Source organism: Heloderma suspectum, chromosome 2 (assembly GCF_057233095.1).
Source record: "Heloderma suspectum isolate Gila_16-S chromosome 2, 16-S_ref, whole genome shotgun sequence".
In the NCBI taxonomy this organism is placed as follows: Eukaryota; Metazoa; Chordata; class Lepidosauria; order Squamata; family Helodermatidae; genus Heloderma; species Heloderma suspectum.
In genome coordinates, this window is record NC_139459.1 from 405,793,032 (window position 1) to 405,811,155 (window position 18,124).

The following is an 18,124-nucleotide window of genomic DNA, read 5'->3' on the forward strand; positions in this document are numbered from 1 at the left end:
AAAAGTGCTCAGAGAGCTTCGGCTAAAGGGCGGAATAGAAATGTAAGACATACAGACCTCTTCCCCTGCCAGCACTCACGTATTGCAGACCCGGGAACAGGCCTCAAGTGAGGTTGGGTCACAGGCCTCAAGTTGAACCTGTGGCTAGAGGACATGTTGGGACTTTTCCACCCCGTCTCTCCTTTCTGTAGACTAATGAGTCCTGACGCTTTTTCCTTGATGGTCCTTGTCTCTGTGTTCAGCCCCTGCCACGTTCCAGGTGCGTGGAGAGTTGTCGCCCTGGATTCAAGAAGGTGGTTAAGGAAGGACAGCCCGTTTGCTGCTACGACTGCGCTCCCTGCGCGGAAGGGACCATCTCCACCCAGGAAGGTGGGTGACTCCACAGGAGAATGCAGCCCCTGGGGAGGAGGGCAAAGACACACCCAGACATTTCCTGTGAAGGCTTTTTAGAGGAATCTCTGGACTTGGATACGTAGTTTGTACCTTGTTTTGTGTCTTAGCGGTGTCACAGCAGAATGGCCCTTCAGGAAACTGAGCATTCCACCATGTTCAGTGATGTTCAGTGGTGGGTCCTTCTAACCTTTATGGAATCAAAACAGGCTGAGCAATCTTTCTGAAATTCTCAGATACCAGAAAGAAAGGATAATTTACCCTGAAATGTCAGGAGAAATGGTGAAATCTGAGGGAAAAAGAGCTGTTTAAAGACCAAAAGCCTCCCACTGTTGAAATTGACACTGGCAACATTTTTATAGTTCAAATTTCGGAAGAGACCAGAGGCAGCATAGTCAATTCTTAGGAGTGCTTGAAGTTGCAGTCTGACACATCTGGAGGGCGCCAGGTTGGGGAAGGCTGCTCTGCAAAGAAAGAGAAGTGGGTGGCCCCCAATGATTTCCCAGCAGTTTTCCACAGCCCCACAGTCACCCCTGCAGAGCATTTTCTCCATCCTGCCAACATGGTTTCTCTGCTTTGGGAAGATGAGAATTTCACTTGCACTTTCTGCCTCCCTAGGGAGGAAGTTTGCATGGTGGGGCAAAAAATCCCACCCTCAAGTATAACCTGATGGGATCTGAACTAGCGGTGACCGACCGGGAAAGAGATCTTGGGGTTGTAGTGGAGAGCTCAGTGAAGATGTCAACCCAGTGTGCAGTTGCTGCGTGAACAGTAGGGTTGGCGGAGAATTTCTCCCCGAAACTTCGGGGGGCCGAGCGCCAACGTGTTCGGCTCCCCGAACAAGTTTCGGGGAGAAATCCTCCGAACCCCCCCCGCCCCCCGCACCCCCCCCAGGATGGGACTTACCTTCGCCGAATGTCCCTCCCGGCGGCGGGTCCGGCCGGCGGTTTGGCGGGTGTTCGAGCGGGGCGGGAGCGGCAGCCGGTCTTTCGACCGGCTGCCGCCGCCGCCATTGCAATAAAAGAAAAAAAAAAAAAACGCCCCCTGATAGGCTACGTGACGATTCACGTAGCCTATCATGGCTAGATTTGCAAAGTCAGCCGTGATAGGCTACGTCAATCGTCACGTAGCCTATCACGTCCCCTGCATAGGAGACGCCTTTTGTGTCCCTGCTTTGCTGTGATAGGCTATGTAAGGATTTACGTAGCCCATCACAGCAAAAAGGGAGGCACACAAATGGTGTAGCAGACGCCATTTGCGTCCTTCCCTTTGGCCGTGATAGGCTACGTAAATCTTTATGTAGCCTATCATGGCCAAAGGGAGGTACACCAATGGCGTCCGCTCTGCAGGATGCCATTCACGGCCCCAGCCCGGATGGCGGCCAGCAGCGGATGGATCTGGACCTGTTGGAGGCAGGTAGGATAGGGTCCACGCAGACTTCACAGGGTGGTGGTGGGGATTGCTCCGTTATGCCACAGACTCCAGGGGGGCAGAATCCAAAGAATCCGGCCTCACTGGAGTCCGTGGCAGAATTCACTGCCATCCCTAGAAAGGGGCAACTAAAATCATCAAGGGGCTGGAGCATCACCCCTATGAGAGAAGATTACAACAGCTGAGACTGTTGTCTTGGAAAAAAGGGAAGTGAAGGGAGATATGATAGAGGCCTGCAAAATTATGAATGATGAGGAGAATGTGGATGGGGGACATTTTTCTTCTTCTCTCAAAATACTACAACCCAGGGTCATCTGTGTAAGCAGTGGCGTCTTAGTGGCATTTTGTAATATTTGAGTTTATTCACAAATATCCACAAAATTCTAAGAAGTCCCCTGCTGGATCAGACCAAGTCCCATCTAGTCCAGCATTCTGTTCCCACAGTGGCCAACCTGGTGCCCCATTCCAAATCCCACAGGCAGGACATGAGTGCAACAACACCCTCCCACCCATGTTATTCCTGTTTTTTTCAGATGCAGATCATTGCAGCAAGTGTCCAGATGATCAGCATCCAAACCAGGACCAAGATGAATGTATCCCCAAGGTTATAACCTTCCTGTCCTATGAAGAGTATCTGGGGATCATCCTCTCTTCCTTTGCCCTGTTCTTGTCCTTAGCCACGGGATTTGTGTTAGGAATCTTCCTTAAATTCCTCGAAACCCCAATAGTCAAAGCCAACAACCGGGACCTCTCCTACATTCTCCTCGTCTCCCTCCTGTTTTCCTTCTTGTTCTCCTTCCTCTTCATTGGGAGGCCGAGGAAAGCCACCTGCATCCTCCGGCAAACGGCCTTCAGCATCATCTTCTCAGTTGCCATCTCTTCTCTCTTGGCCAAAACAATCACTGTGGTGCTGGCCTTCCTGGCCACAAAGCCTGGGAACAGGGTGAGGGGATGGCTGGGGAAGAGATTGGCCAACTCCATTGTCATTTCCTGTTCCAGTGTCCAAGGTGTCATCTGTACCATCTGGCTGGCCATCTCTCCCCCATTCCCAGACTCTGACATGCATTCCCAGCCTGGACAGATCCTACTGCAATGCAATGAAGGGTCTGTCGCCATGTTCTATGCTGCCCTTGGCTACATGGGCTTCCTGGCTGCCATCTGCTTCATGGTGGCTTTCCTTGCCCGGAAGCTGCCTGGGGCCTTCAATGAAGCCAAGCTGATCACCTTCAGCATGCTGGTCTTCTGCAGCGTGTGGGTGTCCTTTGTGCCCACCTACCTGAGCACCAAGGGGAAATACATGGTGGCCGTGCAGGTCTTCTCCATCTTGGCCTCCAGTGCTGGGTTGCTCAGCTGCATCTTTCTTCCCAAGTGCTACATTATTGTACTGAGGCCTGAGCTGAATACAAAGGAGCATCTAACAACAAAAACTAAAGAGGGCATATGAGTCTGTTGGAACTGATTTGTAGGGGTGGCATTTAGTAAGTGTCTCCCCCCCCCCGGGTGTTTCAGATCATGTACCTTTTAAAAGATAATATACTATTATTCTACATATTCAATTATGTATAAACACACACACACACATTCTGTCTCTCCCTCTCCCTCTCCCTCTCCCTCTCTCTCTCTCTCTCTCTCTCTCTCTAACACACACACACACACATGCCATGACATAAATTCAGCAATTTGTATTTAAAACAGAAATGCTGTAGCACAAATACAATAAGAGAGTAATTTTTAAAAAAAGACCAGGGGGAGTGGAGGGGAGTTTTAAAAACATTCCTGCTCAGATGAATTAGACTTCTTTCATACCAGCACGCTAATGTGTATGGAATGGAACAGGACACATACACAAGAAAAGTGCTATACCTGTTGAAGTGTGGAATTTCAAGAGCAATTCCACTTGTAGCTTACAAGGGCTAAGAGCCACCGCCAGTCCCCCTGCGATGTGTAGGTGAGATCTGGTTTGCTAGTTTGCTAGATTTGGAGGGAGTGCCAGGGAAGGCTTAATGGGAAAGCAAACTGTTGCTAAAAGAAACACAAGAAAAACATTACTAAAAGTACTAAACATTTTAATTTTTAACATTTAACGATTTCAGAAAATTAAATTCGGTCTCCATCCCTGACAAGTACCCCCTCCCCTCATACCTGAGATGCTGGAGCGCCTGGGGCAAGCCAATATTTTCACAAAGTTGGACCTGCGTGGCTCCTACAATCTCATTCACATCCGGGAGGGGGATGAGTGGAAGATCTGTTTTGTCACTCTGTACGGTGTGATGCCGTTTGGGCTCGCCTGCCTGTCATACATCTGACCCGCTTCCATAAGTATTGCCAATAGCGAAGGAGACTCCTCCAAAGCAGTGAAAGGAGCAGGACCGAATCTAGATACCAACAAATGTTTCGATTGCAAATACTGCCATTCCGCTGAAGCCGGCGGATCAAAGTGATCTTGCAAAATCGAAAATACCCCAAACTCATCATCAACCCCCACTAATTGATCTCCGGTAAAGATCATCTTATCTGTCCAGGTGCACCATAAAAACATTTTCATGCCAGTTCTTAAATCTGGATTTCCCCATAGCGTCAATTCTGCATGCGAAAATGGATCAATGTCTAATATCAAAGGAGAAAGTGGAGATCCCTGTGGGGTTTCTCTCTCAAGTGGAAGAAAATCAAAAACACCTCCCAACAACCTGTTAGTCATAACTCTAGTTCTTGGAAATGAAGATGAAATTCCACCTCGCTTCAAAATGCTGAAGGAAAGCCAAATTTAGTCAAAGTAGCAAAATAAAGAGCCAATAAATTGTATCAAAAGCTTTTATGGTGTCCAAAGAGAACAATGGTGACCTGATCCATTCTTTGACAATATAAAACTATCAGATCTATGACTGATCTGTCAGCCCCGGTCAGGATTCGATGAATCCCACCTAATCTATTTGAACCAATTGTAATAACGTCTTGAAGTTTATATGCTAAAATACCAGTGAATATTTTAATATCTACATTAATTAACAAAATGGGCCAACATTAGCACAATGACTATTATCTTTGCCAGGCTTAGGGATCACAGGCATATCTCAGCATTTAATGAAGAAGGGAGAGAGCCAGATTCAAAGATGTGGTTACTAGGGATGGCGGAGAATTTCTCCCCGAAACTTCGGGGGGCCGAGCGCCAACGTGTTCGGCCCCCCGGACAAGTTTCGGGGAGAAATCCTCCGCCCCCCCTCCCCCCGCCCCCCCCCGGGACGGGACTTACCTTCCCTGAATGTCCCTCCCGTTGGCGGGTCCGGCTGGCGGTTCGTCCGGTGTTCGAGCGGGGCGGGAGCGGCAGCCGGTCTTTCGACCAGCTGCCGCCGCCGCCGCCATTGCAATGAAAGAAAAAAAAAAAAAGTCCCCTGATAGGCTATGTGACGATTCACGTAGCCTATCACGGCTAGATCTGGAAAGTCAGCCGTGATAGGCTACGTGAATCGTCACGTAGCCTATCACGGGTGACTTAAAAAAAAAAAAAAAAAAGTGTGTATGGATAATGGCGGCCCCCATAGGGAGCCGCCATTCGCGTTCCTTATTTGGTCGCTGTAGTCTACGTAAATGTTTACATAGACTACGGCGAAAATAAGGGCAACGCTATTTGCGTTGCCCTTATTTTCGCTGTAGTCTACGTAAACATTGACGTAGACTACAGCGACTAAATAAGGAACGCGAATGGCGGCTCCCTATGGGGGCCGCCATTCGCGTACGCGCTTTTTTTTTTTTTAAGTCACCCGTGATAGGCTACGTGACGATTCACGTAGCCTATCACAGCTGACTTTCCAGATCTAGCCGTGATAGGCTACGTGAATCGTCACGTAGCCTATCAGGGGACTTTTTTTTTTTTTACTTTCGTGTTCGCGGCCGGGCGAGGCGGGAAGCCTCCTCCCCGGCCTGAATTTCGGCCGGGCGAGGCGGGAAGCCTCCCCCCCCGGCCTGAACTTCGCGGGGGGAGCAGCGAAGCGCTCCCCCCCACCGCGAAAAAGCTGCGAGAAAAGGTAAGTGACTTTCGTTCACCCCTAGTGGTTACAGAGATGATGTAGTTTTGGAACTAACAGCTTGGGAAAAGTTTTATACCATTCAACAGGAAACCCATTTGGGATGGGTGATCTCCCAGTATTCATACTCATAATTGCTTTCATAATTTCCTCCATTTGGAAGGAAGATGAGAGACACTGATATTGTGAAGAATCCAAAAACGGGAGATCAAAATGAGAGAAAACAAAGTATCCACCTGTTGAGCTGAAAAGGAAACTCGCGTAAGGGTCAAAATCACAAGCCCTGTAAACCGCATCCAAGAGATATTAGTAGGGATGTACGAAAGTCACTTACCTGTTCGCGGATTATGTTTATGGTTGGGGGGGGAGGCGTTCCATCCCTCCCCCTGGAATCTTCGAAAGGGGGGAGGTGCTCCGTTCCTCCCCCCTGGAATCCTCTGCGGCCGGCTGTGCTCTGCGGCAGCTCCACGGAGCAGCCGGCCAGGCCAGAGCTGTCCGCAGCCGGATTTCTGGCTGCGGAGGGCTCTGGGTAAAAACAAAAAACAAAAAACACACATATGCAAATGGCGGCGGCTACGGCCACTGCCATTTGCATTCCTTATTTTTGCCCTCTTAGTCTACGTAAATATTTACGTAGACTATGACGGTGAAAATAAAGGGGAATGCAAATAGCATAGCGGGCGCTATTTGCGTCCCTTTTTGATTCCCCGTTTTAGCCTACGTAATTTTTTTTTTTTTTTTACAAGATTGGAAATGGCAGCGGCAGCAGCCGGTCGGAAGACCAGCCGCTGCCGAAGGCGCCACCGGAGCCGCTGCTGCCTGGAAGATCCGCCCCAGGTGAGTCTTGTCCCAGGGGAGATCCGTGGGGGGCGGGGGGGTGGCAGGCCGTTCCGCCACAGATTTCGGGGGTCTGAATGCACTGGCATTCGGCCTCACCGAGATCCATCGTGGAATTCTCTGCCATCCCTAGTTAATAGATACCCCTCCCAGTGCAATCCCTCCTCAGAGTATGCTCATCCACTGCCATCAAGTGGCTTCTTTGTCAGCAACCACCACAACAACAACCACATTTCTCTTCTCCGCTACTCTTCCGCTTGCTTCAGTTCCGCAGTCCCCTGGCCTTCCTGAAATGACCTTGAACACAAGACAAGCAAAATACGGATCATGCTCCTCTCCCCAGTCTTGCAACTCTTGTCATTTCTGCCTCTCACAAAGTCTTTGCTGTTCATGGTCAGTGACTGCTACCTCACATCCCATCAGCTAATTTTTGAAAGTGTGATTTTTTTGCCCCAATGTGCATCACTTTACACTTGCTTACGCTGAACTGCATTGGCCACTTAGATGCTCATTTTCCCAGTTTGGAGAGTTCCTTTCGGAGCCCTTCACAATCCTTTTGTTTTACCCCCCCCACCCAATAATTTGGTGTTGTCAGCAAACATGATCACCTCACTGCACACTCCTAACTTCAGACCATTCAGTTGAAAAGGGCTTCCTTGACCTGTTTCCGATTGAATATATATTAAACATATTGTTATGTGTTTGGGCTAGTGCATATTACCTCCAGAGGTCCCTTATCATTCAATGCTGCTGAGTCCAAAGAGACTGAGGATTTCCCCCGGTGCAGCCTTTTGGGCAACTAACTCCAAGGTTATCTTGAACTGGTAACCTTTGTTCTACAAGGCCTGAGCGGGAAGCGGGAAACGGATCTGGGGGAATCTAAGGCAAAAGGAGAACAGCTGTTGTCTTGCAGAAGAAGAAGATCCCTAGGCAGTGGAGAGCAAGCCGGGATTTCTTGGAGTTGTGGCGTTGTAGTCCTGAGCACAGAGTAAATGAAGCTTCATAGAAGGACACCACGAGTCTCCAGCGCCCTCCTTCCAGGAAAGTGAAGTCTGCATAAGGACTGAAGCACCTCTAAGACCTCCCCTCTCAACCAGGGATGTCAGAGAATTCCGCCACAGATCTCAGTGAGGCCGAATGCTAATTTGGCCCCCCGAAATTCATGGCGGAACAAAGCCCCCTGCCCACCCACCCCGCGAAATGGGCCCGGGACCGAACACCTACCTGCTGCCGCCTGTGCTGCATTGCGAATGGCGGCCGTGTCTGCGGCTGCCATTCGCTTCTTCCATATAGCCGTGATAGGCTACATAAATACTTACGTAGCCTATCACGGCTAAGACAGGGACGCCATTTGCGTCCCTGCGGAAGCCGTGATAGGCTGCATAAGTATTTACGCAACCTATCACAGCGAAAAAAAGGGAATGCAAATGGCGGCCACTTTTTTTTTTTTTACGTAAATATTTACGTAGCCGATCACGGCAAAATACAGGGATGCAAATGGAGGAGGCTATGGCAGCCATTTGCGCCCCTGCAGACTGCCCAGCAGCCGGATGTCCAGCTGCGGGCAGCCCCTGCTGGCAGCTCTGCAGAATCTCCGCGGAGCGGAGCCAGCTGAAGAGAATTTAGGGGGGAGGGACGGAGAGCCTCCCCCCCACTGCGAATGTCACCCTTCGAAAAGGTAAGTGACTTTCATACATCCCTACTATCAGCACTGGGCTGCAGGAGTGTAATTCTGGTGTCAGGAGCAGGATTAGTGTTTCCTGGAAGTGGAACTGTGAGCCAAGTAGGGATGGCGGAGAATTCCGCCACGGATTTCAGTGAGGCCGAATGCCAGTGCATTTGGACCCCTGAAATCCGTGGCGGAACGGCCTCCTGCCCCCCCGCCCCCCTGCGGAATCCCCCCAGGACGGCACTTACCTGGGGCGGATGCGGCAGATTTGGCGGCGGCGGTTCTGGCGGCAGCGGCTCCGGTAGCAGCAGTGGCTCTGCTGGTGGCGGCTGGTTTCTTGGCCTGCCGCAGCTGGGCTGCTGCCGGCGCCATTGCCATCCTTGCAGCCATGATAGGCTACGTAAGAATTTACGTAGCCTATTACGGCTAACCCCCTCCCAAAAAACCCGAGCGTGCGCAAATGGCGGCGGCTACGGGGGCCGCCATTTGCATTCCCGATTTTTTGCCGATTTATCTTGCGTAAATATTTACGTAAGATAAATCGGCGAAAAATAGGGAACGCAAATGGCGGCTGCCATAGCCGCCATTTGCGTACGCTCGGGTATTTTGGGGGGCGGTTAGCCGTGATAGGCTACGTAAATTCTTACGTAGCCTATCATGGCTGCCTGGCTGGACGCAAATAGCAGCCGCTACAGTGGCCGCCATTTGTGTCCACAGAAGCCCGTCCGCAGCTGGAAATCTGGCTGTGGACAGCCCAGAGCCGGCCGTTGAGGATTCTGTGGGGGTGGACCGGATCGCCTCCCCCCCCGTCGAGGATTCTGGGGGGAAGGATGGAGTGCCTCCCCCCCACTGCGAAAGATTCTGTGAAAAGGTAAGTGACTTTCATACATCTCTAGAGCCAAGGTGTGTCTGTGCAAGAAGGGGGAGTGAAACCACAATGCTCTTGTTTTGTTGTGGACCCCACAATTGTGGGTCCCATAGGGATCTATATTAGGCTTCATGCTTTTCAACCTGTTCAAAACTGATCTGGAATAAGGAGTGAGCAGTGAAGTGGCCAAGTTTGTCGAAGATGCCAATAGGGATGTCAGAGAATTCCGCCACGGATCTCGGTGAGGCAGAATGCCAATGCATTCAGCCCCCCGAAATCTGTGGCGGAAAGAAGCCCTCCTGTCCCCCCACCCTGCAAAATGGGCCCGGAACTGAGCACCTACCTTCTGCTGTCCGCGTTGCATTGCGAATGGCGGCCACGTCTGCGGCCGCCATTCGCTTCTTCCATATTGCAGTGATAGGCTATGTAAATACTTATGTAGCCTATCACAGCTAATACAGGGACGCCATTTGTGTCCGTGCGGAAGCTGTGATAGGCTACGTAAGTATTTACGCAACCTATCACAGCAAAATACAGGGACGCAAATGGCGGCGGCTACTGTTCTTCTTCAGCTTGGATGGCTTTTTGTCTTCATCATCATCGTCATCGTCATCACTACCGCTATCACTGTCACTATTATTATCATTACTTTATTGGAGCCTCTTAGTGGGCTTGTTTTGCTTGTCTCAGGCCCAGTTTAAGTCAGGACTCACGGTCTTCCGTCTCAATATGCCCCCAGTAGGGATGTCAGAGAATTTTGCCACGAATCTCGGGGAGGCCGAATGCCAGCGCATTCGGCCACCCAAAATCGGTGGCGAAATGGTCTGCCCCCCCCGCCCCCCCAGGACAGGACTTACCTTGGGCAGATCTTCCTGGTGGTGGCGGTTCGGCAGCAGCGGCTGCGGTAGCCGGTCTTCCGGCCGGCTGCCACCACCACCATTTCCAGTTCAAAAAACAAAAAAACCACACACAAAAAAAGTGATAGGCTATGTAAAGATTTATGTAGCCTATCACGGCTAGATTTTTAAAAAACACTGCGATAGGCTACGTAAACATTTACATTTACGTAAACATTTACGTAGCCTATCATGGCTGATTTAAAAGAAAAAACAACAACAACGTGTGTACGCAAATGGCGGCGCCCATGGGCGCCGCCATTTGCGTTCCTTATTTTGGCACGTCTTAGTCTATGTAAACATTTACGTAGACTAAGATGGCGAAAATACAGGGAACGCAAATAGCGTAGCGTCTATGCTATTTGCGTTCCACTTATTTTTGCTGTCTTAGTCTACGTAAATGTTTACATAGACTAAGACATGCCAAAATAAGGAACGCAAATGGCGGCGGCCATGGCCGCCACCATTTGTGTACGCGCGTTTTTTTTTTTAAGTCAGCCATGATAGGCTACATAAACATTTATTTAGCCTATCACGGCTGACTGCAGGGACGCAAACGGTGGCGGCTTTGGCCGCCACCATTTGCATCCCTGCTAGCCAGTGGCCGGATGTCCAGCCACTGGCGGAGCTGGCCGGCGGCTCCGCAGAATCTCTGCGGAGTGGAGCCGGCCGACCAGAATTTCGGGGGGGGGGGATGGAGCGCCTCCCCCCCGGCCAGAATTTCTGGGGGAGGGACGGAGCGCCCCCCCACCTCAAATCAATTTCACTAAAAGGTAAGTGACTTTCGTACATCCCTAGCCCCCAGTGGGCCAGTTTTGTGTGCTTGTGTCCTCTAGCCCAGTTCCAGTCTGAGCGCGGGCCCTACATATTTCATGGCCTCTGCATAGTCATATATCTGTCCTCGCTCGACTTGAGGTCCGTCTCTTGGATGCATCTCTGCTTAGGCCTCTTTTGTTCTTTGGCACTGGGATCTTCCACCGGAGCCCCTCTTCCGTCACTGGCAGAACTGGATGGTGCGGCTTCCCCATGAGAGCTGGCAGGGTCTGTGTATTGCATATTTGCGCCCTGCTTCACCCAGGGGTGTCTCTGCCCCAGCCTCCGCCTGCAAAGTTCTCCCGTTTCAAGTCCTGATGAGTAACACAGGGCATAGAGCTACTCCCTTCCCCCTGCCCTTTGGCATGTAGGGAGTTTCCTTTCTGTATCTGCTTTTCATTTGCTCTTGCTGTTTGCACTGGGGCAGTCAAGCCCCTCACCCCTTATGGTCTTCCCCTATTTTGGAATCATTCATTCATTCATTGCATGTATATCCTGCCTCTTTTCCTCCAAGGAACTCAAAGCAGTGAGCATAATCCCCCCCTCTGTTTTATCCTCACAACAACAACCCTGTGAGGTGGGTTGGGCTGAGAGTCTGTGACTGGCCCAAAGTCACCCAGTGAGCTTCATGGCCGAGTGGGGACTAGAACCCGGATCTCCCGGCTCCCAAGCCAACACTCTAGCCACTACACCACACTGGCTCTCAATATGCCCTCTTGGCTGGCTTGGCTTTGGTTTGTTTCTACTTTCTGGCCCCAGGCCGCTCTTCCGTATTTGCCCTGCTGGACAAGGCATTGTTGTTTGATTATCATTATTCCTTTATTTATGCCTCTTAGCCAGCCCCAGGCCGGCCCAGTCCAGACAACTATGACACACCCTGCTGCATGGGTTCTCCACTAGCATCTGTTCTCAGATCAACCAATTCTTACCAGTTTTCCATATATATATATATATATATATATATATATATATATATATATGACAGCCAGCATGGTGCAGTGGTGAGAGTGCTGGACTGGGAACTGGGAGACCTGGGCTCTAGTCCCCACTCGGCCATGGAAGCTCGCTGGGTGACTTTGGGCCAGTCACAGACTCTCAGCCCAACCCACCTCACAGGGTTGTTGTTGTGAGGATAAAACAGAGGGGGGGAGGAGGAGAATGTAAGCCACCTTGGGTTCCTTGCAAGAGGAAAAATGGCAGGATATAAATGCAGTAGATAAATAAATTATACACACACACACACACACACACCTGTATTCCCAAGGTCCAACTATGAGCTTTTTAACTGAAGCAACTTCAATATTCACTCTTGGAGCTGGCATTACTGCGGCTGCTGACACCAGACTTGCCCTGGAATGGATCCTCGTTAAAGGATTTAAAATGTACTCATGCTGGAGTCACCAAAGGTTAGAATCACCAAAGCGGCTCGATGAGTCTGGGCTTGTTCTGATAAAGCATGCATCGTTGGAGGTCAGCGCTCCTTTGCATGTATGACCTCTAGAATTACCACAGTCCCACCTCTCAGGGTTGCTGTGTCTTCCTGCCTCTGTCAGACAAGACCACTGACAGCCTGAGGTCATCGACTGTGATTCTGAATCAGAAAGTACCAGGGGAAAAGGGTGATTTGCACTTTAAAGAAGCCTACAGCAGTGATAGGGATCATGACTCCTCCAAATCACTGCTTAAACTGCTCTGATTTTATCCCCTTTGGTTTGAGATTCTGAAAGCAGCAGATTTCATCTCTGCCTAGCAAAAAAGCTCCTTGGCCAAAATGTCTGAACTTTGGCAGGACGGATCCCCTCTATGGGGTCTGGGAGGTCCCCAAATGTCATGCACATCTTTGGAAACAGTGAAGAATTATAGCTCTTTGTTTTGAGAGTTTTTGTTGAAAAAAAAACAAAACTAAAATTCACCTGCACCTAGCACAAAAACAACAGTGCCAAACTGTCTGAACTTTGGCAGGTGGGATTCTCTCCATGGGGCTTGACAGGTCTCCCAATTTCATTTGTTTATCATGAAAACTGGAAATGTTATGGCCATTTCTGTTTTCCAATGCAAGTCAAAGGGAAAACGTCGTATCAGAATTATTCAGATAACTGAATCTCGCTTCGGGTCCAGATTGCTCAAAGTGAAGCTAGGCTGCCCCGGAAGGTCTGAAGATGCTTCCAAAGTGAGGGGGAGGGAGGTCCTTGTACAGCCCCAGTACTGAAGGCCACCAATCTGGACATCTCTAAAAGGGGATTAACAAATATTTCAGCTCTGAAACAACATACAAACTTAATGTCTTCCTTTCCTTGCCAGGTCAGTTACACTTTATTTCTCATCTTCTGAATGATAAAGCTCAGTTCCCTTTTTCTACCTAATGGTCCCCAAAGACCAAACCCAGTACCAGGGGATTGCCAAAGTGCTCCTGCATTTCAGGTGGACCTTGATTGGTCTCGTCGCTTCGGACATGGGCAACGGAGAGAGGTTCATGAGGACTTTGATGGCTGAGCTCACTAGGAACAATCTTTGTGTTGTTTTCACGCAAAGATTCTCCACAATGATGTTGTTGTTCAGTCGTTCAGTCGTGTCTGACTCTTCATGACCCCATGGACCATAGCACGCCAGGCCTTCCTGTCCTGCGCTCTCTCCCGGAGCGTGCTCAAGTTCATCTTCATTGCATCGGTGATGCTATCTAGCCATCTCATCCTCTGCCGTCCCCTTCTCCTTTGGCCTTCAGTCTTTCCCAGCATCAGGGTCTTTTCCAGAGAGTTTTCTCTTCGCATTAGGTGGCCAAAATATTGGAGCTTCAGCTTCAGTATCTGTCCTTCCAATAAGCACTCAGGGTTGATTTCCTTTAGGATGGACTGATTTGACCTCCTTGCAGTCCAGGGGACTCGTAAGAGTCTTCTCCAGCACCACAGTTCGAAAGCATCAATTCTTCGGCGCTCAGCCTTCCTGATAGTCCAGCTCTCACAGCCATACATTGTTGGTGTTCAGTCGTTCAGTCGTGTCCGACTCTTCATGACCCCATGGACCATAGCACGCCAGGCCTTCCTGTCCTGCGCTCTCTCCCGGAGCGTGATCAAGTTCATATTCATTGCATCCGCGATGCTATCTAGCCATCTCATCCTCTGCCGTCCCCTTCTCCTTTTGCCTTCAGTCTTTCCCAGCATCAGGGTCTTTTCCAGGGAGTTTTCCCTTCGCATTAGGTGGCCAAAATATTGGAGATTCAGCTTCATTATCTGTCCTTCCAATGAGCAGTCAGGGTTGATTTCCTTTAGGATGGACTGATTTGACCTCCTTGCAGTCCAGGGGACTCGTAAGAGTCTTCTCCAGCACCACAGTTCGAAAGCATCAATTCTTCGGCGCTCAGCCTTCCTTATAGTCCAGCTCTCACACCCATACATTACTACTGGGAAAACCATAGCTTTGATTAGACGGACCTTTGTCGGCAAGGTGATGTCTCTGCTTCTTACTATGCTGTCTAGGTTGGCCATAGCTTTCCTCCCAAGGAGCAAGCGTCTTGTAATTTCATGGCTACAGTCACCGTCTGCGGTGATCTTGGAGCCCAAGAAAGTAAAATCTGTCACTGCTTCCATTTCTTCCCCTTCTATATGCCAGGAAGTGATAGGGCCAGATGCCATGATCTTCGTTTTTTGAATGTTGAGTTTCAAACCAGCTTTTGCACTCTCCTCTTTCACCCTCAACAAGAGGCTCTTGAGATCCTCTTCGCTTTCTGCCATTAGGGTGGTATCGTCTGCATATCGGAGGTTGTTGATAATTCTCCTGGCAATCTTAATTCCGATCTCTGATTCATCCAACCCGGCATTTCTCATGATGTACTCTGCATATAAGTTAAATAAGCAGGGTGACAATATGCAGCCTTGTCGTACTCCTTTCCCAATTTTGAACCAATCGGTTGTTCCATCTCTGGTTCTTACTGTTGCTTCTTGACCCTTGTACAGGTTTCTCAGGAGACAGGTAAGGTGGTCTGGTACTCCCATCACTTTAAGAATTTGCCACAGTTTGTTGTGATCCACACAATCAAAGGCTTTAGCGTAGTCAGTGAAGCAGAAATAGACGTTTTTCTGGAATTCTCTTGCTTTCTCCATGATGCAGCGAATGTTGGCGATTTGATCTCTAGTTCCTCTGCCTCTTCGAAACCCAGCTTGTACTTCCGGTAGTTCTCGGTTCGCATACTGCTGAAGCCTAGCTTGTAGGATTTTGAGCATCACCTTGCTGGCATGTGAAATGAGCGCAACTGTGCGGTAGTTTGAACACTCTTTGGCGTTGCCCTTCTTTGGAATTGGAATGTAAACTGACCTTTTCCAGTCTTGTGGCCACTGTTGAGTGTTCCAGATTTGTTGGCATGTTGAATGCAGCACTTTAACAGCATCATCTTTTAGGATTTTAAATAGCTCGGCTGGAATACTGTCATCTCCGCTAGCTTTGTTGTTACTAATGCTTCCTAAGGCCCACTTGACTTCACTCTCTAGGATGTCCGGCTCAAGTTCAGTGACCGCACTATCATGGCTATCAGGGACATTCAAATCTTTCCTGTCTAGTTCTTCTGTGTATTCTTGCCACCTCTTCTTAATCTCATCTGCTTCTGTTAGGTCCCTGCCTTCTTTGTCCTTTATCATCCCCGTCTTTGCACAAAACGTTCCCTTGAGATCTCCGATTTTCTTGAAGAGATCTCTAGTCTTTCCCATTCTGTTGTTTTCCTCGATTTCTTTGCATTGTTCATTTAAGAAGGCCTTCTTGTCTCTCCTTGCTATTCTCTGGAACTCTGCATTCAGTTGGGTATATCTTCCCCTTTCTCCTTTGCTTTTCGCTTCCCTTCTTTCGTGAGCTACTTGTAAAGCCTCATCAGACAGCCACTTGGCTTTCTTGCATTTCTTTTTCTTTGGGATGGATTGAGTTGCTGCCTCCTGAACAACGTTATGGACCTCCGTCCATAGTTCCTCAGGCACTCTGTCTATCAGGTCTAATCCCTGAAATCTATTCCTCACCTCCACTGTATATTCATCAGGGATATGATTTAGGTCATACCTGAACGGTTTAATGGTTTTCCCGACGTTCTTCAATTTAAGCCGAAATTTTGCAAGAAGCAGCTCATGATCTGAGCCACAGTCAGCTCCAGGTCTTGTTTTGACTGACTGTATGGAGCTTCTCCATCTTTGGCTGCAAAGGACATAATCAATCTGATTTCGATATTGACCATCTGGTGATGTCCATGTGTAGAGTCACCTCTTGTGTTGTTGGAAAAGAGTGTTTGCTATGATCAGCATGTTCTCTTGGCAAAACTCTATTAGCTTTTGTCCTGCTTCATTTTGTACACCAAGGCCATGCCTGCCTGTTATCCCGGTGATTTGTTGACTTCCTACTTTAGCATTTCAATCCCCTATGATGAAGAGGATATCTTTTTTTGGTGTTAGTTCTAGAAGGTGTTGTAGGTCTTCATAGAACCGATCAACCTCAGCTTCTTCGGCCTCAGTGGTTGGGGCATAGACTTGAATTACTGTGATGTTGAATGGTTTGCCTTGGATTCGTACTGAGATCATTCTATCGTTTTTAAGATTGTACCCCAGTACTGCTTTTCCCACCCTTTTGTTGACTATGAGTGCTACTCCATTTCTTCTAAGGGATTCTTGCCCACAATAGTAGATATGATAGTCACCTGAATTAAATTTGCCCATGCCTGTCCATTTTAGTTCGCTGATTCCCAATATGTCAATGTTCAATCTTGCCATCTCATGTTTGACCACCTCCAGCTTACCTTGATTCATTGATCTGACATTCCAGGTTCCTAAACAAGATTGTTTTTTACAGCATCGGATTTTCTTTTCACCGCCAGACACATCCACAGCTGAGTGTCCTTTCGGGTTTGGCCCAGCCGCTTCACTCTTTCTGGCGCTACTTGGAAATACCCTCTGCTCTTCCCCAGTAGCATATTGGACACCTTCCGACCTGAGGGGCTCATCTTCCGGCGTCATCTCTTTTAGCCTTGTGATACGTTCCATGGGGTTTTCTTGGCAAGAATACTGGAGTGGGTTGCCATTTCCTTCTCCAGTGGACCACATTTTGTCAGAACTCTCTGCCATGACCTGTCTGTCTTGGGTGGCCCTGCACGGCATAGCTTATGGCTTCACTGAGTTACGCAAGCCCCTTCGCCACAACAAGGCAGTGATCCATGAAGGGGCAGCCATACATTACTGCTGAGAAAACCATAGCTTTGATGATACGAACCTGTGTTGGCAAGGTGATGTCTCTGCTTCTTACTATGCTGTCTAGGTTTGCCATAGCTCTCCTCCCAAGGAGCAAGTGTCTTTTAATTTCATGGCTACAGTCACCATCTGCAGTGATCTTGGAGCCCAAGAAAGTAAAATCTGTCACTGCTTCCATTTCTTCCCCTTCTATATGCCAGGAAGTGATGGGGCCAGATGCCATGATCTTCGTTTTTTGAATGCTGAGTTTCAAACCAGCTTTTGCACTCTCCTCTTTCACCCTCAACAAGAGGCTCTTGAGATCCTCTTCGCTTTCTGCCATTAGGGTGGTATCGTGCAAACCAAATGGAGATCCATCTGGCTTCATTTCAAGAATCGGGAGATGTCAATGTTTTTGTTTATTGTGCCAGCTCCTTCTTAAATGAAATGTACTTTATACAAGAGTACGGTGATTACCAGCCACAGGGCTGGAACAGTCTGGATCGTAACAGCTGTATGGGACTTCACCTTCGAATTGATCTCTCATATACCTTCCACATGTATCCATGGCATTTTTTCCTTCTTTATCCAGAAAAAGGAAAGGAAAAGATATGAATACTTTCTGCACTTTTTCCCTTTTATTGACAAGTTTGTGGAGAAAGCATTTAGTTGTTCATTCTCAAAGCATGCATTGTCTGTGAAAGGCTGGACAAGATGCAGGGAGAATCAGAAACTGGAGGCCCTGTGCCCAGAGAAAGTGGAGAGAATCCTGTCATTCGACAGCTACTACATTTACAACTCCATCCATGCTGTGGCCCGTGCCATGGATGCCACATTCATCCAGATCCAGAGGAGGGTGGCGGCGGAGGGAGACAGGCTGGATGTTCAGAGGCTGCAGCCATGGCAGGTATTCCCTTTCCCATCTCGGATATCCCTGCTGAACATGGTGATCAATTGTACACCTCCAGAATAGTTTATGGTGTCCAAAATGTACCAAGGAAATCACC

The 18,124-nt window shown here is 49.0% G+C and overlaps 1 protein-coding gene and 1 long non-coding RNA gene across 2 annotated transcripts in view; both read left to right on the forward strand.

Annotated features, from left to right (window-relative positions):
• Positions 1 to 18,124, forward strand: part of LOC146356740 (uncharacterized) — a 563,405-nt gene that overhangs the window by 373,565 nt on the left and 171,716 nt on the right. The window lies entirely within an intron of this gene.
• Positions 1,722 to 3,265, forward strand: LOC146356746 (vomeronasal type-2 receptor 26-like). The gene is made up of 2 exons (XM_084841308.1): positions 1,722 to 1,806; positions 2,451 to 3,265. The coding sequence occupies exons 1-2, from the start codon at positions 1,722 to 1,724 to the stop codon at positions 3,263 to 3,265; spliced, it is 900 nt and encodes a 299-aa protein (XP_084697434.1).